The sequence below is a fragment of the Hylobates moloch genome, unplaced genomic scaffold (genome assembly GCF_009828535.3).
Source record: "Hylobates moloch isolate HMO894 unplaced genomic scaffold, HMol_V3 SCAFFOLD_1, whole genome shotgun sequence".
In the NCBI taxonomy this organism is placed as follows: domain Eukaryota; kingdom Metazoa; phylum Chordata; class Mammalia; order Primates; family Hylobatidae; genus Hylobates; species Hylobates moloch.
In genome coordinates this window covers 62,367,516-62,388,795 of record NW_026652276.1, presented here as the reverse complement: position 1 = coordinate 62,388,795, position 21,280 = coordinate 62,367,516, and the positions used below count along the sequence as shown (strand labels likewise).

Sequence of the window (21,280 nt, the reverse complement as noted above, 5' to 3'; positions counted from 1 at the left end):
TGGTTCAGGTATTATCTGCAGTTTCAGGCACCCACTGGGGTCCTAGAACACATTCCCCATGGATAAGTGGGGACTAATGTATTCTCACTATAAAAACTATTACTAATTTCTACAAGGGAGAAAAAGAATTGAAAATAAATACAAATCAATAACAAGGGGTTATAATACTCTGCCTAGTTTTCAATGAAACATCAATGGCACTTAATGTCTGACTCTTCTTAAATATTACCCCTGGGAGTCTCCAAACACTCTCCTTCCAATGTTTCTTGCTATCTGCCTTCCATTCAGTTCCCTTGCCCATTTCTCAACCAAGTAAATCTTGCAAGTCTTGTTAGCTAGAGGAACAGGTGGGTAACCAAGTTCTCTAAAGCTCAAGTAAGAATCCTTCACATGTAGAAAAAAACTACAAATTGGAAACTTAAGTCTCAATGTCCCTCTGCCATTACACAGGAAAGTAAATTTAGACCACTCTATATCATACAATATAAATTTCTTTCATTTAGTAAAGAATCTCAAAAAATCACATAAGCCAACCCCTCTTGCGGTACAATATAATGAATGAGCTTGGGCTTTAGAGTCAGACAGACTTAGGCTTCTCACTATTATGTTTCAAAACATGAACAAATTACTAAACTTCTCTAGCTTTCCTCAGCTGTAAAGCAGAAATACTAGAACCTACTTCATATATTTACTGCAATAAGAAGTTAATTCACATGAAGCCCTTATTAGAAAGCCTAGCACCTAAGAACATCCAATTAATGTTAGCTACTATTATTTTTGTTTTTATTATAAACATAGCATAAAGAAAGTTTAAACAAATATAATTTTCTACAAGTTAGAAATTCCCAACACTAACCGTGACTCCATGCTACTATCATAAGAATGTCCTCTTCCTGAATGCTCATAGTCTGATCTGCTGTAATCAAAGTAATCTCTATCCCGGGGGGATCTTTCTTGTTCTTCATATCTAACATAAAATAAGAAAACCAAGTTGTAAATTAAAAACAACTATGTTATAAATATTTAGGAAAGTCATATATTGGTAATGGTAAAGCAACTCTATGACTAAACAACATCACGTCAAACTGTTCTTAACAGCTCATTTTGCTAACACCCATTCATTCCATTGGAATTACAAAAGCTTTCAGTTTGTACACAGCAAAACAACTCCTAGGATTCACTTAAGCAAACTTACTTGTTTAGTGAATTATCCTGATTCACTTCGTTCCCAGTAGGAGACATATATCTGGATATCATATATAGTTAGCATGAAAAAAGGCTATCCTACAAATGACTCCTTTTGCTTAGTTGGTTCGTTTATCAAAACACTGAATGTACATAAGGATCGGTTAATTCCATACCAAAAGATCATATTCATCAGCTGTTATTCTTGAAAATGCATTACTGGACAGCAATGTGAATGGATTGAAATTATTAGCAAACAAGGATGGATAGCATCAGATCTGTTATTTGAATCTTAAAAATCAATAAAATCAGAGAACCTTAACAGAAGTTAAATATATACATAATAGATACACAGTAACATAATCCATATTTTATATACACATCTACAATTAAGTTATACACACATATACCTGTGTGTGTATGTGTCTGTGTGTAAAGAGTTTTTTTTGTTTGTTTTTTGTTTTTAAATATAGAGGGAGTAGACAACTGGTGAAAGAGTAAGTAATGAATCAGGGCAATTAACTTGATGTTCACAAAGCAAAGTTTTTAGAGATATTTAGCAGAGTAGAATAAGAAAGTACATATGGAGTAAGGAAGCCTAGACAACTGAAAGAAAGCTTGATGGGTGCTTCTTCCTTCATAAATTATTTTTAATGGGCACAAAAAATTTTTTTTACAGTCATTACTTTTTAATAGACCATATGCTTAATGGTCTTTCAATGATCATAAATGAAATAATTGTAGTGCTAGTATGAATTCATAATGCACATTAATGTTAACATTTTTGGATCGCTGATCTTAACATAATTATAATATGATATAATCCAGTGGTCTCAAACCTTTTTGGCACCAGGGACCTGTTTTGTGGAAGACAATTTTTCCACAAATGGTGGGGGGTGAGGGGATGGTTTCAGGATGAAACTGTTCCACCTCAGATCATCAGGCATTAGTTAGATTCTAATAAGGAGCACACAACCTAGATCCCTTGCATGCGCAGTTCACAATAGGGTTTGTGCTCCTCTGAGAATGGAATGCCACAGGTGATCTGACAGGAGGCGGAGCTCAGGTGGGAACGCTGGCAGGCCTGCTGCTCACCTCCTGCTGTGCGGCCTGGTCCATGGCTCTGGGGGTTGGGGACCCCGATATAATCTATATAAAAATATTTTAAAGACAATACAGAGCTATGTACGTGTAAGGGATAATACTAACAGTAGCAAAAGCAGCACTTCTAAATAGTGTAATTTCAACTCAGTTTTCCATTTTACACTTTGATTCCATTAGTATTTGAAACATTAAAAATTACTCCCTTTCACATAAAAATTACATAATATCTGGAATTATTTACTAGAAACTCCTAGAAGAGTCATTTAAGGATGATTCCTCCTACAGCCCATTCAAGTAATATTGGTTATAAAACCATTAAAAAGAAGTTATCCACCCTAAAATTAGAAATCTAAGAGCTAAATTATTACATAAACCTTACCATAAAAACTTACATTGCATTCAGAGCAGATTAAACTATTTACCTCTCTTCTGGAGAGGAGTTCCTCTGATATGAATTAAGGTTTTCCCTTCTGTCATGACCAGAAGAAGGCTTTAAAAGAGTTTGAAAAAAAGGAGAAAACATTTCAAAAATTATTTATGTTAAAAACATACACTGAAATACATGGCTTAGAAAGTCGGAAGTACTTCAGAAATTGTAGCAAAACATTTCTTAAATCATTAAGAATAATTCGTGTAACCTAAACAGTCTGTAAGACAAAACAAAATCTTCAGATCATCCCAGATAGGCCTATTTGTGGCAGGCACCTGTTTTCATTACGGACCAAAAACTTCTTTTTTTCTGTTTATTTTTATTTTTTATTTCTTTTTATTTTATTTTTTATTTCAATAGTTTTACGGGGAACAGGTGGTGTTTGGTTACATGGATAAGTTCTTTAGTGGTGATTTCTGAGACTGTGCTGCACCCATCACATGAATAATGTACATGTACCCCAATGTGTAGTCTTTTATCTCTAACCGCCCCCCTACTCTCCCCAACCCTTTCCGCTGAGTCCCTAAAATCCATTGTATCATTCTTACGCCTTTGATGGACCAAATACTTCTTTCTAGCCAAAAAAAATCAAGGTAGAAAAAGATAATTCTCAAATTTTCGATGACACCTAGTTTATATTTTACTTCTATGTGATAAGTTATAATTTTTATTATCATTATTTTTTTTGAGACAGGGTCTTGCTCTGTTGCCCAGGCTGGAGTGCAGTGGCATGATCACGGCTCACTGCAGACTCAACCACTCAGGCTCAAGTGATCCTCTTGCCTCAGCCACGATATTGTACTTACCTCCAATCTCCTTTGGCTTATGAAAACCACAACTTTAGTACAGGGTAAAATAGCTGGAAGAAACTGACTCTAACATGTTTATAAAAGTTAATTTTTGTTTTCAACAAACATCAATTGAGTGTCTCATATGTATTATACTGTGGTAGGCTCTAGGGAATCGAACAACATTACTTTTAGGGTATAAGCACTATTCCAAATTTTTTGAAAAACAATCAATATACAAATAAGTAACTTCATGTAACATGAGATTGACATGAGACAGAGATGTGAACCATCCAGTCTGAGACTATATCCTAATTTAAAAATCCAAATAAATTAAGGAACCAAAATGTTTACCTCTGTATATAGGTAAAATTTTTCATATAACTGTTCAACATTCAAATATTGACAAGCGTTTTTTTAAGAATTAAAATAATTTTAATTAACCATACTGTAAAGAAAAATAGCATTTAACATACCTTAATCTTGAGATCTAAGATAAACTAAATCAAACAATGAGTAACTGTTCTGCAAACTTACATGCTTGCCTCTTTAATGAAGAAAGGATATATTTTTAAAAAGAAAATTATTCTGAGTAGAAATATAAGATCCAACTTCCTCTGATTTTATGACTATCTAATTAACAGCAGTTTGAGTCTAACAATAATCACAAGTACAATGCAAAATAGTCTCATTAACTATTGAATTTTTTGAATAGTACCCACTAACTAATCTATATAGGTGAATAAGCATGTAATCAAAATTGATAACTTAAAGTAACCGTAGTTTAGCTGTTACTTTGCATTAAATTCAAACCATTTTAAAATTCTGTGTCTAAGAAAGTTTTAAAAATTATTTCACTTAGCAACACAGTGAAATAGAACTGTTCAATATATATGACATTGGTTTCTATAAAACTTCACATAAAGATCTTAGGTCAAATACAAAGCACAAGATTCATTCAATCAAATGGTAACATAAAATACAATATTTATACTGATCATTTATTGTAAGACATAGTCCTTCCTGTGTAGAGATTCTGAAGGATACAATAGATAAGAAAGGCCAAGGAGCTTATGATCTTGTAGGAGACAGAGAGGTTTATACAGATTTCCACAATTAAACACATTAGATTATATGTTCCCCAGAATGAGAGAGAGTGAGTGAGACAGAGAGAGAGAGAGAGAGAGAAGAAGAAGAAGGGGGGGAAGAGGAGAGGGGAGAAGACAGAGAACAATAAAACTGCATTGTCTCCTTTTTCTTTTACAAGGCAAAGAAATTATTCTGATTACATTAAGGAAAAGGCCCCAATTCTATGCTAATGATTTTTAACACATCTCCGCAACATCTGTTGTGAGCAAGAGGAAGAGACCAAAAATATTGAAGCTGTGAAGAAGAAAGGTTTCATAAATGTGATCAAGTAACAAATGACTGGCACACATAGTAAGTGCTAACAGGAGATCTTGAGTAGGAAACAATCACCGTGGCATAGAGTGCTAAGGGATGAAAGTGGGAAAACGGGGACTTGAATTTGGCTTTGGTAGATGAATAGGATTTCATCAAGTTAAAAATCACTTTCAGGTATGAATCAAATATTAAGAACCTGAATTTCCCTATTTCTTTTATCACAGAGTTTAGATTGTAAGTCAGTGCAGTAGTTGAAAATACTATACAGTCAGAATTACCTTTAAAATTTTTCCAAATTGTTCATGAAGCAAAACAAATACGGTGACATCATGTAGCAACTCTTAGTCTCCAACAACATAGGGAGAGCAGTATGAGGAGACAAGGGGAACAAGAGGCCTGAGTCCAGCGGCTTTCAGGATCCACTAGACTTAAAAAGAAAGAGGGGGTAGGGACTGGAAGAGGTAGGGAGCTTGCTAAGGAAGCTACAGTGAGGTTCAAGAGAAAAACAGGGGATTCTCAGTTAAGCCTTATGAACCTAACAGGTGAGTCCTCAGAACATCAAGGGAAGAGCTGAGCTTCACCTAAAGAAAGAATCAGCACCAGTCCAGCTAGTGGACCCATTGTGGCTAACAGAAAGGAGAGAAAGGGAAGCAGACCAAAGAGAGCTGGCTGGTAGAGCCAAGCCACTAAGTGTGAAGGGCATGCTAAATGAAGCCACCCACGGGCAGGCTGGGGGAGAAAATGGTACATGAGACCCATCTGGGCCACAAGAGGGAAGTGTGGAGAAGCAGAGGCTAAGAGGAAGCAAAAGAGGAGTCTGAGAAAGGCTAAACATTTCTCCTTTTGAGTAAAAGGCATTAGTCTAAACATCTGAGCGCTCTTGTCTAACACGGCTCTGTCAAGAGCCAGTTCTGTACAAAGTCTCCTTTACATCCCCAGCTCCTAACCCAGAATCTGCCACCTACTAGGTCCTCAATAAATTAACTGTTTAAGTAACAATGGACCAGTGAGTACAAGTCACAAAAAGGCTGATTTCAGAACAATATATAGGGTTACTGAGAGATGGAACTACCTTAAGAAACTGTGAACCCCTTGCCAAAAGATATATGCAAGCAAAGGCTGGATGTCTACCTAGCAGGGAGGTGGGTGTCTTCTCACACTTGACAGAGGTTGGAAAAGACTGCAGCAGAGGCTGCCTTACTCTACAAGTCTATCAGTTCAGCTTAATAAGCACCTACTACAGGGCCTGCTGTCAAGGAGCTTGCAATCTACTGCTTCTCTTTAAAGAAGGAACTTTAGGTGTGCACAGCTGTAAGAGGAGAGGAGGGGAGGAGTGCCTACATTTATAATCAAATAAAAATACAGTTCCCCCTTTACTGACTCCAAGGCCCAAAAAGTGATGTCCTGGTTTTAAATCCATGCAGTTGAAGAGAAAAGGAAGTTGAGTAGTTTGCTCTCCTGCCAAGTCCACTCACAGGCAGAATAGTTTTGAAAGCAGACGGAATTACTGGTCCCTATTACTGCCCTGATCTCACCTCCTACAATTCTCCCCTTCTGATACCTGCTCCCCCTAGATTCTTTGCCTTTGCTGTTCCTTTCGCCAGGCCCACTCTTTCCCCAGATATTGGCATAGTTAACTCTCACATTTTCAAGTCTCTGCTCAAATGGCTATCTTTTCAATGGGCCCTACTCATCCCTCTATTAAAAACTGCAACCCCTCAATGTTGAATCCCCCCCCGCACCCTATTCTACTTCTTTTCTCCACAGGACAATTCTATTACTTAACATTCTAACATACTACATAACTTATCAAGTTTATAATTTATTTTGTCTCCTCCCCACAACAACTATAATGTAAACTCCATGAAAACAAGGATTTGTTTTATTCACTATTTTGTTCAAAGTTCTTAGAACAATCACTATAACATATATCAATATAACATATAACACATAACACTATTTTGTTCAAAGTTCTTAGAACAATCAAGATAACTCAATATGCATTTGTTAAATAAATGAATGCACACTGTCTAAAGTACAGCACAGAATAAAGAGACCATTTATTCATAAGAAATATGCAAGAGGCTCACATTGTAAACAGATATGCAGAAACTTCCCCTCACTGTTTAAACTTATTTTTCTTTTACATGTGATGCTCACATGATACATGCAGGCCGATGCATGCATCCATGCGTACACACACACACATGCGCGCACACACACGCAACACATTTCTGTATGTTCTCTTAACTGCGCTCTTACACACTAATACTTCCATATAGCTGAGTATCTACATTTAAAATTGTTTAAGTTAGATGGATGTATTAGGTTGGTGCAAACAGTAATTGTGGTTTTTAAAAATTGCAAAAACTGCAATTACTTTTGCACCAACCTAAGTGCCACTCTACTGTCTGGCTCTAATGTCCTAATTACATAAATGCATTTATATTTAAAGAATAGGTAATTGACTATAAGTTTACATCCTCTATTTTAAGTTTCAAACACTTACTTTTATCTGTGCCACACTACTTTTCATTTTCTGTTGCCAGTTGGTCCAATAAATCAAAGACTCCTCAAACTGGTCCAAATAACAAGTACCCAATGCTCTGAATTCCTTGACAGTTTACTTTTTCTGTCTGCAAACATCACCTATAAAATATACCAAAGAAAGCTTTATTAACACTAATAAAGTGTGAAAAATGATATTTTTTCTACACAATGGACATTTGACCGCCTTATTTTTCTTAATCCATAAACAAATACAATAACTAAATAAAAATTGTAAAAATCGTTAAGTAGTTACACATAATAATGTATACCTAACACATACAAGTAGAAAAAAAAATCCATGAACAAGAGAGCAAATAGAAGGTTTTATTCTAAGGACCAAGGGGAACAAAAGTTAATTTAAAAAGAGATGTCCTATAAAAAATGTTCTCACAGTGAGAGAGATATATACCTACATCATAAAATAGTAGTGTGATATTAAAAAAAAACTGAGGAAACAATGATAGAAGAGAAACTCTATATAAACTGAGTATAAAAATCCAATGTTTCTATATAGACTAAGAATGAAATACCCAATATCCTTGCAATAATGATCATTAAGAAATAAATTTAATCCACATAAAAATTTAAGGTGCTAAACTACAATAATTATGTCTCAATGTGATCTATTAACGGCACAAAACTTCAGATATATGCACATATGAGAACTAAGTATTTAGCTCAGAATAAACCTAGTCATCAGCATTAAATCTCAAATCTTCAGATGTGTTTTAATATTCTAAGTAAATTTCAGCAATTTCTGCAAGATGCTAAATTGATACTTATGTTCACAAAGAACTTGCATTCAAATATTTTATTGGAAGTACATATCTACATGGTTTATAGTATAAGGCAATGAAATCCCAAAAATAGAAAAAAAATAAAAGGATTAAAAGATACAGAGAATACAGAGAAAGCAACGTGCTTAGTAGCAAAATAACTGAATACAACTGGAAAAAAAATTAATTTGGGTGGGCCGGGCGCGGTGGCTCACGCCTGTAATCCCAGCACTTTGGGAGGCCGACGCAGGCAGATCACGAGGTCAGGAGATCGAGACCATTCTGGCTAACACAGTGAAACCCCGTCTCTACTAAAAATACAAAAAATTAGCCGGGCGAGGTGGTGGGCGCCTGTAGTCCCAGCTACTCGGGAGGCTGAGGCAGGAGAATGGCGGGAACCCCGGGGGGCGGAGCCTGCAGTGAGCCGAGATCACGCCACGGCACTCCAGCCTGGGCAACAGCAAGACTGTCTCAAAAAAAAAAAAAAAAAAAAAAAAAATTAATTTGGGTGTCAGAAAGGGTATAACAGATTATCTGGTCCAATTCCTTCTTTTAAAAGGGAACACTGAAAGCCAGATACACTATTTCAATTATAATTATAATAACTAAATTATAATACCAGTTAGACTTACAACTAGAAACCTACCATAAGGACACCCTGTTAAGTATTCCTTTCACTGGCACACACATACAAATAGTCTTGACATTATGAAGTGATACAGAGCTGCTATCATTTAATGCAGATGGGGATGTATACGAATTACTAAATCAAGAAATGTTTCTATTACAATGATTGGCATGGTGTCAAGGTTAGTAAAGGCAAACTTATCAATCTATAAAATATAACTACAATCTAAAGCACATCACTGCTTATGTACGAGGCCTACAGTTAAAGAGACAAATGTTTATAACTTTACATAATATGCTTATTAACAGGCTCCTTCTTCAATTAGTTATTATTGCAGTTGTTTGGAAAGCTCAGCCTTGTTTTTAGCTGGCAAGTTGTCCCCAGATCTTTTCTTTATGTATCTTTTTAAAGTTTATCAGCACTTTGGGAGGCCGAGGCAGGTAGATCACAAGGTCAGGAGATCGACACCATCCTGGCTAACACGGTGAAACCCCGTCTCTACTAAAAAAATACAAAAAATTAGCCAGGCATGGTGGCGGGCACCTGTAGTCCCAGCTACTCGGGAGGCTGAGGCAGGAGAATGGTGTGAACCCAGAAGGCAGAGCGGGCAGTGAGTGGAGACTGCGCCACTGCCCACAACTATGACATTATTGTTTGAACTTAGTTTCGGAGTAACTTTTCCTACTGGATGCTATACCTTAGATAAATAATTGAGAAAATCCAGAATAAGTTATGTAAAACACTTCATAAAATCAGACTCTGTGATGGTAGCAGAGAGGCATGCCCCTCTACCTTAAACAGTCTATTCTGATATCATGCAAGAGTTACTGTCTTAATAAGCCTATGTTATCAAAAGTCAAATAAAAAACGTGTTTCAAAGGGGAAAGAGAGGTTTGAGACTAGAAAGAATTACACTATTTTCCTCTAAGAACTTAAATAATAAGGGTGTTTTGATTCCAGGGCCACTGGGTAGTTTATGTGGCACTTCTGAACAAATTTTTTAAAATGGTAACTGAACTTCCACTTCTGAAATGGCTACGGAAGCTCCCACTGAACCCAATCCTTTCACAGATAACAACCATAAACTCTTGACAAAACATACAACAACCACCTGAAGGCACTGGAGAATGAACAAAAGCAGGCTGAATCTAGAGGAGAGTAGATGCCCTGAGAAAGGAGCAACATGAGTGAGTTATCCCATTTAATATAGCTTTAGTCTGAGGGCAGGCTGCAGTCTGTACCACGCAAGGGTGGCTAAAACTGATGAAAAACAGCAGCCACTCTCATTTGAAGAACAAGAGGACAGAGTCTGAAGCAACCACAGCTGCTGGAAACTGAGGGGGAATCCAGGAGGGGAGAGAGTCAGTGGAGGAGAACCCCACATGCTGGGTATAAATTGTTCCCACATCTCTGACTACCTCTGAACCAACACATGTACAAGACAGATTCCTGCCAAGAACTGAACTAAGATTTGAACTGCTGCTCAAGAGACTAGAGTTTGCAATTTAAGTCCAACCAAGTTAACTGCCTAAAAAGTCACCACTCCTTAGAGGAATGTAAGGAAACCAAAGTATCTATATCATAAAAATAATATCCAGGAGACAATTAAAAATAACATTTAAAAAATGTGGCCCAATCTTAAGGGAAAAGACAATCAAAACAGATCAATGCTGAGATGATCCAGATCCTGGAATTGGTATATAAGGTTTTTAAACCATGGTTTTTAAAACATATGGAATGATGCAAAGAAAAATATGCCTGGGAAATTTCAGCCAAGAGAAACGATAAAATAGAACCAAACAGAAATTATAAAACTGAAAAATGTATGAAATAAAAAATTCACTGAATATGCTTAACAGTAGAATGGTTAACGGTTAAAGCCAAAGATCAAGAGAAAAATCCTGAGAGCAGAAAAGAAAAAAACAACATACTATATATAAGAAAATAACAATTCAAATTACTGTTGACTTCTCATCAGAAACTAAATAGACCATGTTCTCACTTACATGCAGAAGCTAAAAAAGTGGATCTCATGAAGTTAAAACAGACTGGTGGTTATCAGAGGCTGGAAAGGGGAGTGGGGTGTGGAGGATGAAGGAAAAAAAAAAGGAGTATAAATGTATTTATTACCGCTGAACTGTACACTTAAACATGGTAAAGATGGTAAATTACATCTCTATATATTTTTATATCAAAATTTTTGAAAAAGAAACGAGAGACTTGAAAATAGTGAAACAATTTTTAAAAGTGTTAAAAGATAAAAAAAAAAAAAGTTAACCTAGAATTCCAGCAAAAACAATCTTTAAAGGAAGACAAAATGAAGACATTTACTGATTAAACAAAATACAACAACTAAGAGAAACTAAGAGAATTTATCACCAGCAGACCTGCACTACAAAAAATGCTAAAATGAGTTCTTCAAGCTAAAGGGAAATGATACTAGATGGAAACTGTTTTTCAGAAAGAAATGAAGAATACTGTAAATGGTAACTTTCTCAGGAAATACAAAATACTATTTTATTTTATCTAAAATACATAGGACTCTTCACAGCAAAAATTACATCTTGAGGGGTCATATGTAGCCAGAGTATATATATGTATAGTATATAGAATTAGCGACCAAAATGGATCTACACTATGCAAGGTTTTCTACATCTTTCGTGAGGTGATACAATATCGACTCTAAGTAGCACATGAAAAGTTAAGGATATATATATATACTGTTCCCTGGAGTAATCGCTAAAAAAAAAAAGTACAAAATATAGCTTAAAAGCCTACAAATTAAAATAGAATTTTAAAAAACAGAGGCTACCCTCTCCCTCACTTGGGGATGAGATCCCTGTAGGGATAACCCTTATCTCAGCTGGATTTCAGGACCATTTGCCTCAACAAGATGACTCTGTTGAAACCAAATTGCATGACTCTTTCCAAAAGTCTGGTTTTAATGGCTATAAAGGTTTAGAGAGCCATAAAACTCAAAACTTTACTCGACTTACTTTTGCTCAAAGATACCGGTATTTTTTTCCCTACCTCTACTAGCACAACCATTTAACATTTCTAACATATCCTTTATTACCTGTAAACCCCGTGTTATTTATACATACATTTGTTACCCAACAAATAATACATCACTTCTGTTATTTGCCCAGCATCTTTCTAGGCATTGGATAGGCAGCAATGAACTATCCTAACAAAATCTCCTGTTCACGTGAAGCTTACATTCTAGGTATAAGAAACAAATCTATAATGATAAACAAAACACTAAGCCACTCAAGCAAGGTGACAGGTTGGGCTTTTTTCCTACAGGTCAGTTTTAAATCACTACTTAACAGTGTAAAACTAGTTTGATGTCACTATATTAAAAACAACTTGAATCAAGAAAAAATGCATGAGAGGAGAATTACTTGTACATATATTGGGGCCCACCTCTGACTTACAAAATCAGATAATGGGCAGAAAGTATAGGGGAAACCCGTGCATACTTGTTTTATGAAAGCATTCCCAACGTAATTCCAAAATCCAACTTTTCCCCAAGTCTCCTCAGCTTTTCAATTCTACATAAGAAACTTTGGTTCTCAATTTGTTCTCAAACCATGAGCCACTTAGGCAGAATATAGAGACCCCACAGCCTACCTACTTTATGGTGAAGAACTTAGTTGTAAATCAATTGGAAAGGGAAATAGAAATTCCAAATGTATTCTTAATAATTCACAGGTAAGAAGTGTTTTTTAAACCTGAGAAATTATGGCCACAATTTATAATCACTTATACAATCTTACTCAATCCTCAAAATTACCCTGTTCTGGTGATTTTTTTTTTTTTGGCCATGTTTTTCAGTGAAACAACTGAAGTACAGAGAATTCAAGCAATTTGTCCAAGTAAACTACACCTAGTAAATGGCAGAAGCTAAACTTCAAAGCCAGGTTTATCTGATGCCAAAGCCATATATTGTGTCCCAATGAAAACGCCAATACTAATGAATTGAAGCCAAAATGGTAAATTATAAAATGTAAACAAGTACAGACTCTACTATCCAGAAAATTATCCTAGCCTAAATTGATCCATTTGTTCAAAGTTCCAGATACCAAAGACTGTGATTTAATATAATGAAGCACTACTTCTTTTCAAACATTCATAGTAATTTTAAGGATTCCTTTTTATTCAATTTAGCATACCTAGAATTCACTGTGACTAGGTATACTATGAGCAAAAAATAAAAATAAAAAATCACTTGGCCCCATTGCACAAGATTTAGCGTTTTCCTTTGCTATTCTCCTGGGGTCTTACACCCGGTTCCTCTTCCCAACCTACTTACACATTTCAAAACAAGCAATTTCTGTGCATTTTATTTCTATTTAAATTTACATATTTCAATTTACATATTTAAATTTAATGAGTTTTCTTTCTGATCGATATCATCTTTCCCCTTTCAACTTTCATCAGCAAATAATTTCTGGCAATAAAGTACAATCTGTTACATTTCCAGGTCTCAAAACGTGTGAAAATGGCAATATGGTAAAGTAGACTGCTATCATAGTTCTAACAAAAAATGAATAAAGTATTGTCACTGTCCAGATTTATACAGAATATGCCTGTTCGGAAATTCTGAGTTCAACATATGCATGCTAATACTTACACTAATTGGAAATTCCTGAAATGAGAGCAATTTATCTAGAGTTTATAGCACTCTCTGCTCTTCTAAGCATCACTACGTGAATTTTATGGTGAATTATTACATTTCTTTCCCCTTCTCACAAGAAAGCAACTCAACAAAACCACACTTGCTCTCCCGAAGAAAGAGGATATTTTCCAATAGGAGATAATAGTATTCACGAGAGCACTATTAAAAAAAAGATAGAGTTTTTCTCTCAGTTTCATCAAGCATTAGAAAGCAAAATATTTAATAATATATATAAGTACTTCAGACTGTTAACCAGAAAACTGTGAATTCTGCAATTATCTCAAAAATTAAGAAAATGAGAAAATATTGAACTAATGGCTGAAATGCACTGCTTTCCAGATGATTTCCGTAGCAAAACACTTCTACCATTGTCACTTCGGTGTCCTCAGTCCAAGTTAGAGGAACTTGCTGAAACATACTGTTGTAAAATTGCTAAAGGAAAGGGAAATCAACAGTGAATCACCTTTAGTTGGCTCCTCTGGCTTCTAAACAGTAACAACAGGTTTGGTGAATTTCAAACATTTTAACAGAGTTCATATTTAAAACAAAAACAAAAACAAAAATCTTAGTTGCCCAATGGGGAAAGTGGTAATATTATACAATACAAAATAAAAACTGTCTTAAAAGTATTCTAAATGCCAAAATATAATGGGAGGGGAGATAATGGAATTCTCAGAAAATACCTCAACAAGAGCCAAGCCCCCAAAGAACGGATTTTCCTTTTCAGGGAACAAATAGGAGTAACAGATTGGCTTCGCTCTTGAACAGTATAAAACAAGATTGCTATGTACTTTCCATATCTGTACTGAAGGAAAACTTACTTGTTTAGAAAAACTGTTTCTTGCTATTTTTTCCCGTCTTAATTTACATATTAGTGAAAAATTCGCCTCATGATATACCTCATATGGCCAAAAAATTGTAATTTGATGTCAGCATAGAATCACAGTTTCAAGAAAATAAAAGGGTCAAAATACTTCTGTCTCTTTCTAGAAAAGTCAACAGGTACAGGTTGAAAATCCTTTATCTGCAGTTCTAAAATCTGTAAAGCTCTGAAAATACAAACATTATTCTTAAGCATGTGGCAACTCACTTGACAGCAAAACTTAGCATATACTGACTTGATAATGTGACTTGATACAGTGCAGAAATATTAATGTTGCTCCAGACCCCAAAAGCGGGGATTACTTAGTATGTAGTATAGGCACTGCAGTTTTCTAAAATCTACAAGATACTGAAATCCAAACACTTCTGGCTCCAAGAATTACAAATAAAGAGTTGCAGAGCTGTCCTCTCTTTTGCTTCCTAGTCATTGCATATGCCAGGTGTGCTGACTCATAACCATCTGAACGACTAGATTGCCAGGTTCAAGTACAGGGCTAGAAGTTGTGCAGATGGTTCTGGACATTGTTTTCTGTAAGAAGTAAGTAATATAAAAGCATTTGACTGGTCTGCAACTCTGTGTGGAGAGTAGACAGCCCAAATTTTGAGACACTTTAAGACAGTAAGACACAAATGAGTGGAAAAAAAAAAAAAAAAGACATTTAAGACATTTTAATGACTCCAATGACACCATTATCTATACTGAAAACTTCACATTATAAATTGGGAGGTAGTATTACCCCCATTCATTTCCTATATCATGAAGCTAATCTATTTTAGGCTGTTTAACCAAATAAAGAGTTAAGTGATCCAATCATTTGTAAATACTATTAATTTTTTTATGCATAGGAAGATTCCCCAATGTGCTTCTTTTCAACAGAATGCAGGATCTATGAGAATAGGAATTTGTCTATTTTTGTTAGTTTCAACATTTCAATCAGCTGTCTCTTGATTTACAGTACAGTATTGATTTCTATTTAAGTTGGTTTTAAAGAAAAATTCTACATGTTGAACTTTTTAATGATTCATTTAAAAATAAATTATGACATTTACGGGGCAAATTCCCTTTATCCTGTCCCCTCTCTAGTTTTACTGTCTCATCCCTACGCAGCTATTTTTTGACATGTAAGTTCACACTTGATGCCTCTAATTTTTTTTTTTTTTTTTTCTTGAGACAGAGTCTGACTGTCACCCAGGCTGGAGTGCAGTGGCATGATCTCAGCTCACCACAGCCTCCACCACCCAGGTTCAAGTGATTCTCGTGCCTCAGCCTCCTCCTGAATAGCTGGGATTACAGGTGCGCGCCACCATGCCCAGCTAATTTTTTGTATTTTTAGTAGAGATGGGGTTTCGCCATGTTGGCCAGGCTGGTCTCAAACTCCTGACCTCAAGTGATCTGCCCACCTGGGCCTCCCAAAGTGCTGGGATTCCAGGAGTGAGCCACCATGTCCAGCCTGATGTCTCTAATTCTTAACCTCTCCTACCCACTGTAATTCGGCTTTCCCTTCCCACTACTCCACAGCACTTACCAATGTTACACAGTAACTTTTTTTCCTGTTGCTAAATCCAGGGGCAGCTTCCTTCTTTTACGGGACATTGCTCTAGCATTTGGCACCTAATCCCCTTCTTGAAGTTCTCACTTGTCAACTTACAGGGACACCACCTTCATTTGTCCATCCCTTTAATATTTACTATGCCTGAGAGTTTAATATTTGCTCATGAATTTATGTTTTGTTTATTGCTACATTCCCAACACGAGAGGCTCTCAATACATATTTGTTAAATGCATGAATGAATAGTCCATCTTTTCTTTCTCCATATTCCCTGTGGAAGATCATCTTCATCCCCATGGCTTTAATTAACATGTGAAAACAACTTTTTACTCCAGCCAATCTTCTCTAGACTTCCAAATCATTATGTCCAATTTGCTATACGTGGATGTGCCAAAGGCCATCTGAACTAAAGAAATCCACAGTGGAACTAATTATTTCCTTCTCCCCATCTCAAACCAGCTCTTCTTCTAAGATATGACTTATAAAGCTTCCCCGGTGGCAATTTCCTTTTCCTTACTCCCCGTAAGTCACCAAATCCTACTGATTCTACCAAATCTGCCCATGTTTTCCCCTCATTCTGTCACTGTATATAGGAGGCTGGGGGAAGGTTCCATTCAGGCTAGGGCCATAATTGATATTTATATTCAGTGGCTGAGAAAAGCTGGGTGCAGGGGCATGTGCCTAGAGTCCCAGCCTGGGCAACATAGTGAGATCCCATCTCAAAAAAAACTAGTAAAAGAAGAAAAAAGAAAACTGCTTACAGAGAAAATGAGGAAGTATGAAGCTAAGAGAAAGAAAGTACAGTCATGGTCTCTACTAAAGGCAGTGCCTATGTATGGTGGGGAGATATATACATCACGCAACAGACAAGGCACTGAGGACTCTGTCCTTGGGTAAAGAAGAAATGTCTAAGTGCTACAACAATGTCATAAACAAAGTGTTACTGGAAAAGAGGGTTTGGGACATACAGAAAGAAGTAGGTCTTGAAGCTGAATCTTAAAGAACAAGTAGGAATTATCCATATAGAAAGGGGAAAAGGTCATTCAGGAAATAAGATAAGCATGTGTAAAGACTCAGAGACAGAGAATTTGGGGATTCCAAGGTGTACATGAAAAACTGAACATGAATAAGATGGAACATGAGAGACTCATTAAGCTAAACTATGAAAGGCTCTGTATGAGTACACTGGATCCTCAAGGTTCTTGGTCACTGCTACATATCCAGAACCTAGGACAGTGTCTGCTACTTACTTAATAAGTTCTAAGTCTAAAATTAAATAAAAAATGGGGAGTGTAGATTTCTGCTGATTACTCCTATTTCTTCCCACATAGAACTTCCTATAATGCCATTTTGTCAACTTGTTCATCAAGGAATACAACGGCAGCCTTGTCTCACCTATTAACTCCTACTTCTTGGAAATACTAAGATTTCCAAGTCTTAGTGCATCAAGACAGCACTATCAGATGCCACCCCCTATTAGTCTTCACTCCATGTTAACCTGTGGAGCAGCTTGAAAACACTTCCTCATTGAGTGAGATGAAAAAAATACTAGTTCCTCTGTAGGCACTGCAAAAGGAAATCTGTCCCTGAAGGTGCAGTTCTTTTAACTTACAAAATCAACCCTAATTACTGAATATGCCATATGCCTTCATCACACATTCAAACCACTCTCTCCTGCACCAAATCTGTTCCTCAGCTTGCCTAATTAAGTATATGGGTGAACACATTCTGCCAATTTTCATGGCACAGCTTTGAAAGTCACCTGATTACTTAATTAGAGAGCCATGTAGTAAACCACATTCTGGTTTAAAGAAAACTTGGAGGTGTTGGCCTCCGCAGAGAAATTTAGCCCCTAGACATGTAAGCACTGCATTCTACTACAGAGGCTCCTGTAGCCAGGTCTAAAATAAAGCTATCCTGACAAACTATTTCAGGAAGGACTCACAGGGTAACTTTTCAGGTGGAAGTGCTGAACTCTGTCTAGCGCCACCCATTTACAAGTTAGGCTGAAAGGTTAAACATGAGTCACCACTGAGTTCCTCCTTCCCACTAGCTAACCCATTCTACAGGAGTTAATACGTCCCAAGGCCAAGGCAGCCCATACCCCGTTTTTGGTATCTGTTCACTAGGAAAGACTTATTAACTTGACTATATAAAGGCTGGTTTTAATCCATGCTTAAAGTTTGCACTTTGTTGTAGGCATTCAAATGTCTCTTCCAATGTCCACTTGGGAAATGTATATACTGAGAAAAAGTGTAAGTCTGGGAGTTTGCTGAAACTAGTATGCTCTCTGGCTTTATTGTTCCACCATCCTCCCATGCTCAGATAAACAGAAAAGTAGGGAAATTCAACAAGGGAGCCTTCAAAGTTACAAGTGGGATGCATGAATGTATTACCAATAGCCACTTCTTTCTTGGACTAGCTCCAGGCACCATGAACAAACCATGACCAAGTTAGGGATATGATGAGTAGTACAAAATTCCATTTAAATAAAAGTGGACAATAAATTTAAAATATTATTCAAGTTAAGGCATGGGCATTTGAAATACAAAATGCGTCACTGTGTTGTCTTTTGGGTGGTCTCAGGTACAAGCCACTGTAGGTCACTTAACAATGTGCAATCATTGGGAAGGACAGTTAACTTCTTTTTTTCTTCTTCTTTTTTTTTTCTTGAGACAGAGGCTCACTTTATCGCCCAAGCTGGAGTGCAGTGGAGAGATCTCGGCTCACTGCAACCTCCACCTCCCAGGTTCAAGTGATTCTCGTGCCTCAGCCACCCGAGTAGCTGGGGCTACAAGCACACAGCACCACACCCTGCTAATTTTTTTTGTATTTTTAGTAGAGACGGGGTTTCACCATGTTGGCCAGGCTGGTCTATCTCAAGTGATCCGCCCGCCTTGGCCTCCCAAAATGCTGGGAATGCAGGCATAAGCCATCGCCACCTCCGCCCCCCGCTCCCCCCAGGAGAGTTAACTTCTAAAAATTCAGCAGCTGGGAAAGCTAACAGAGCTAAGAAAGCTGGCTTAGAAAAACAATTAGGTAGTCTAGGAAGTGCCAGAACTCCAAAAAGTGATTGGAGGTATCCTATCCAAAGCAGGGAAGGATGTGGTGGAATAATAATAAATACTGGCTGGCCATGCATCAAGTACTTTGGAGCAAGGAGGGCAGCAAACATGATTTTGAGGACAGGGGGAGGATGAACCATAGCATGCCCCTAAAGGATGAGCTAGAGCAGAAGTTCTCAAACTAATTGGCATGAGAATCACTAGAATGCTTTTGGAAAAAGAAAAAAAAAAAAGACCTCCATTTCCACGTTTCAGAAGTAACAGAACTGGGTGAAGCCCAGTAATTTACATTGCTAACAAGCTTCAAGGAGATGACGCTGCTGATTCAGGAGGCTACATTTTTGGAACCAATAGACCAGGGTATTAGATCAAAGTTCTTGGCTTTTAACATAACCAAGACAGTCTCAGAGCCCCAGTCAACTGAGTTGGGAAAGACTCCACAAAAGTGGCATGGACACTTAAAACTAGGACACTGGCTGGGGGCAGTGGCTCACGCCTGTAATCCCAGCACTTTGGGAGGCCGAGGCGGGTGGATCACGAGGTCAGGAGACAGACACCATCCTGGCTAACACGGTGAAACCCTGCCTCTACTAAAAATGCAAAAAATTAGCCGGGCGTGGTGGCGGGCACCTTAGTCCCAGCTACTCGGGAGGCTGAGGCAGGAGAATGGCATGAACTAGGGAGGCGGAGCTTGCAGTGAGCCGAGATAGCGCCACAGCACTCCAGCCTGGGCGACAGAGTGAGACTCCGTCTCAAAAACAAAACAAAACAAAACAAAAAACAACTAGAAGGACACTTAAAGGTAGAAAGACAACATTCAGAACCAGAGAACAAGAATTGGGGAACAGAGAGAACTCATCAACTGTATCATAGTAGTAATTTACAGTAATACAGTAGTTTCACTGTGTAACAGGCACTGTGCTCAGTGCCTCATCTGCATTATTTTTCTTTATACTCAAAAAAAGACAACACAGTGAGGCAGGTATTGTATTATTACCTACATGTTTCCAGATGATGAAGCTGACACTAGCGACTTTAGGTAACTTGCTCCAAGTGATAGACCTAATAATAGCTGGATAAAACTGAAATCTTTGGTTTACTAGTCCATCACCCAGGCCCAACACAAGTGGCTTTCCTCCACCTACTGATAACGCCTGTAACAATGCTTCTCCTCTCCTGGTCAAAACCACACTTTTAATGTCAATTTTAAATCTGCCCTTCCATAGTAGGATGATAATTTATGTTAACTCCTGAATTCACAAGCAATCCTAAAACAAGTTAAGTCTAAATACAGATAAGAAGTAGGTTAACTGATCTGCTGAGGACCAAGTTTGCTTGCTTGTCTGCTATTTCGAGTCTCTGCACATCTAAAAATGCAAAGGAAACTCTTACCTAATTCCTGCATCTAGAATAGCCTTTCTCCAAATCCTGCCTTCTCCACTTACCTCAAAAGAATTGTTAGGATTAAGTGGAAACAGGTACCGTGGTTTTTGCAGTTAAACTCAGTGAAATTAACTATTATATTTCCGTTATATAATGCTGTGTTGTAGGACCCAGAGCTCGTTACAGAGGTGGAGTCTGGAGACCCAAGTTCGGCAATTATTACCTCACTGGAGATAGTTCAAGTTATGGAAGGATCAAGAATGACAGATGAAGCGGGCACATGAGAAGCGAAGTGTTTTCAAGACTAAACACTAGACACTATCAGTATTTACAGCGCAAAGAAATGAAAAAGAAGCCGCTAATGAAATTTAAAACAAATAGTCAAAGGGATATAATGCCGGAAAGAGGCATAAGAGTGCAAGTAATTCAACTAACTTTTAACCAACTAGAGCTCATTAATCCCACTCCCCTGGCCCTACGACCCGGGCACTAGGAAAGGGGCTTTGGCAAGCGCAATGGACTACAGAGGCTCTAAGTATAAAACACACTGCACAAGAAACAACAGAGCACCAGCGTTGGTGCAGCATTTCAGACAGCTCCAGGAACTTCACAAAGAAGGTCAGCCGGTCCGCTCAGGCAGTCAGTTAGTTCACGGCAGCCCATTCCCTCCCCACCTGCTTGGACCTAGCCGCTCTCACACCCCTCTTGCGGGCCCGAGCGTGGCTAGAAGACCCACGCACACTCCAATGCCGCTCACAGCCGTATCAGTGAGCCCGCACCCACTCCTGGGGGTCTTTTACTTCCCACCCGAGCCGGCGACCCGCCACTCCCACTCCGAGTCCCTGCCTGCGGGG

General features: G+C 37.6%; 1 protein-coding gene across 4 annotated transcripts in view; it reads right to left on the bottom strand.

Moving 5' to 3' along the window:
- The window catches only part of CWC22 (CWC22 spliceosome associated protein homolog), a 63,665-nt gene that overhangs the window by 42,154 nt on the left and 231 nt on the right, over positions 1–21,280 (bottom strand). For 2 of the 4 annotated variants that reach the window (XM_058440594.1, XM_032755251.2), the window contains exons 2-4: positions 7,421–7,560; positions 2,712–2,779; positions 857–967 (exon numbers count right to left, since the gene is read on the bottom strand). In XM_058440594.1, the coding sequence (XP_058296577.1) occupies positions 857–967; positions 2,712–2,779; positions 7,421–7,447 (206 nt within the window). In that variant the 5' untranslated portion in view covers positions 7,448–7,560. Of the gene's footprint in view, positions 1–856; positions 968–2,711; positions 2,780–7,420; positions 7,561–15,954; positions 16,029–20,488; positions 20,510–21,280 lie in introns of those variants that run through there. The other 2 variants (XM_058440590.1, XM_058440587.1) reach the window with 2 other exon arrangements.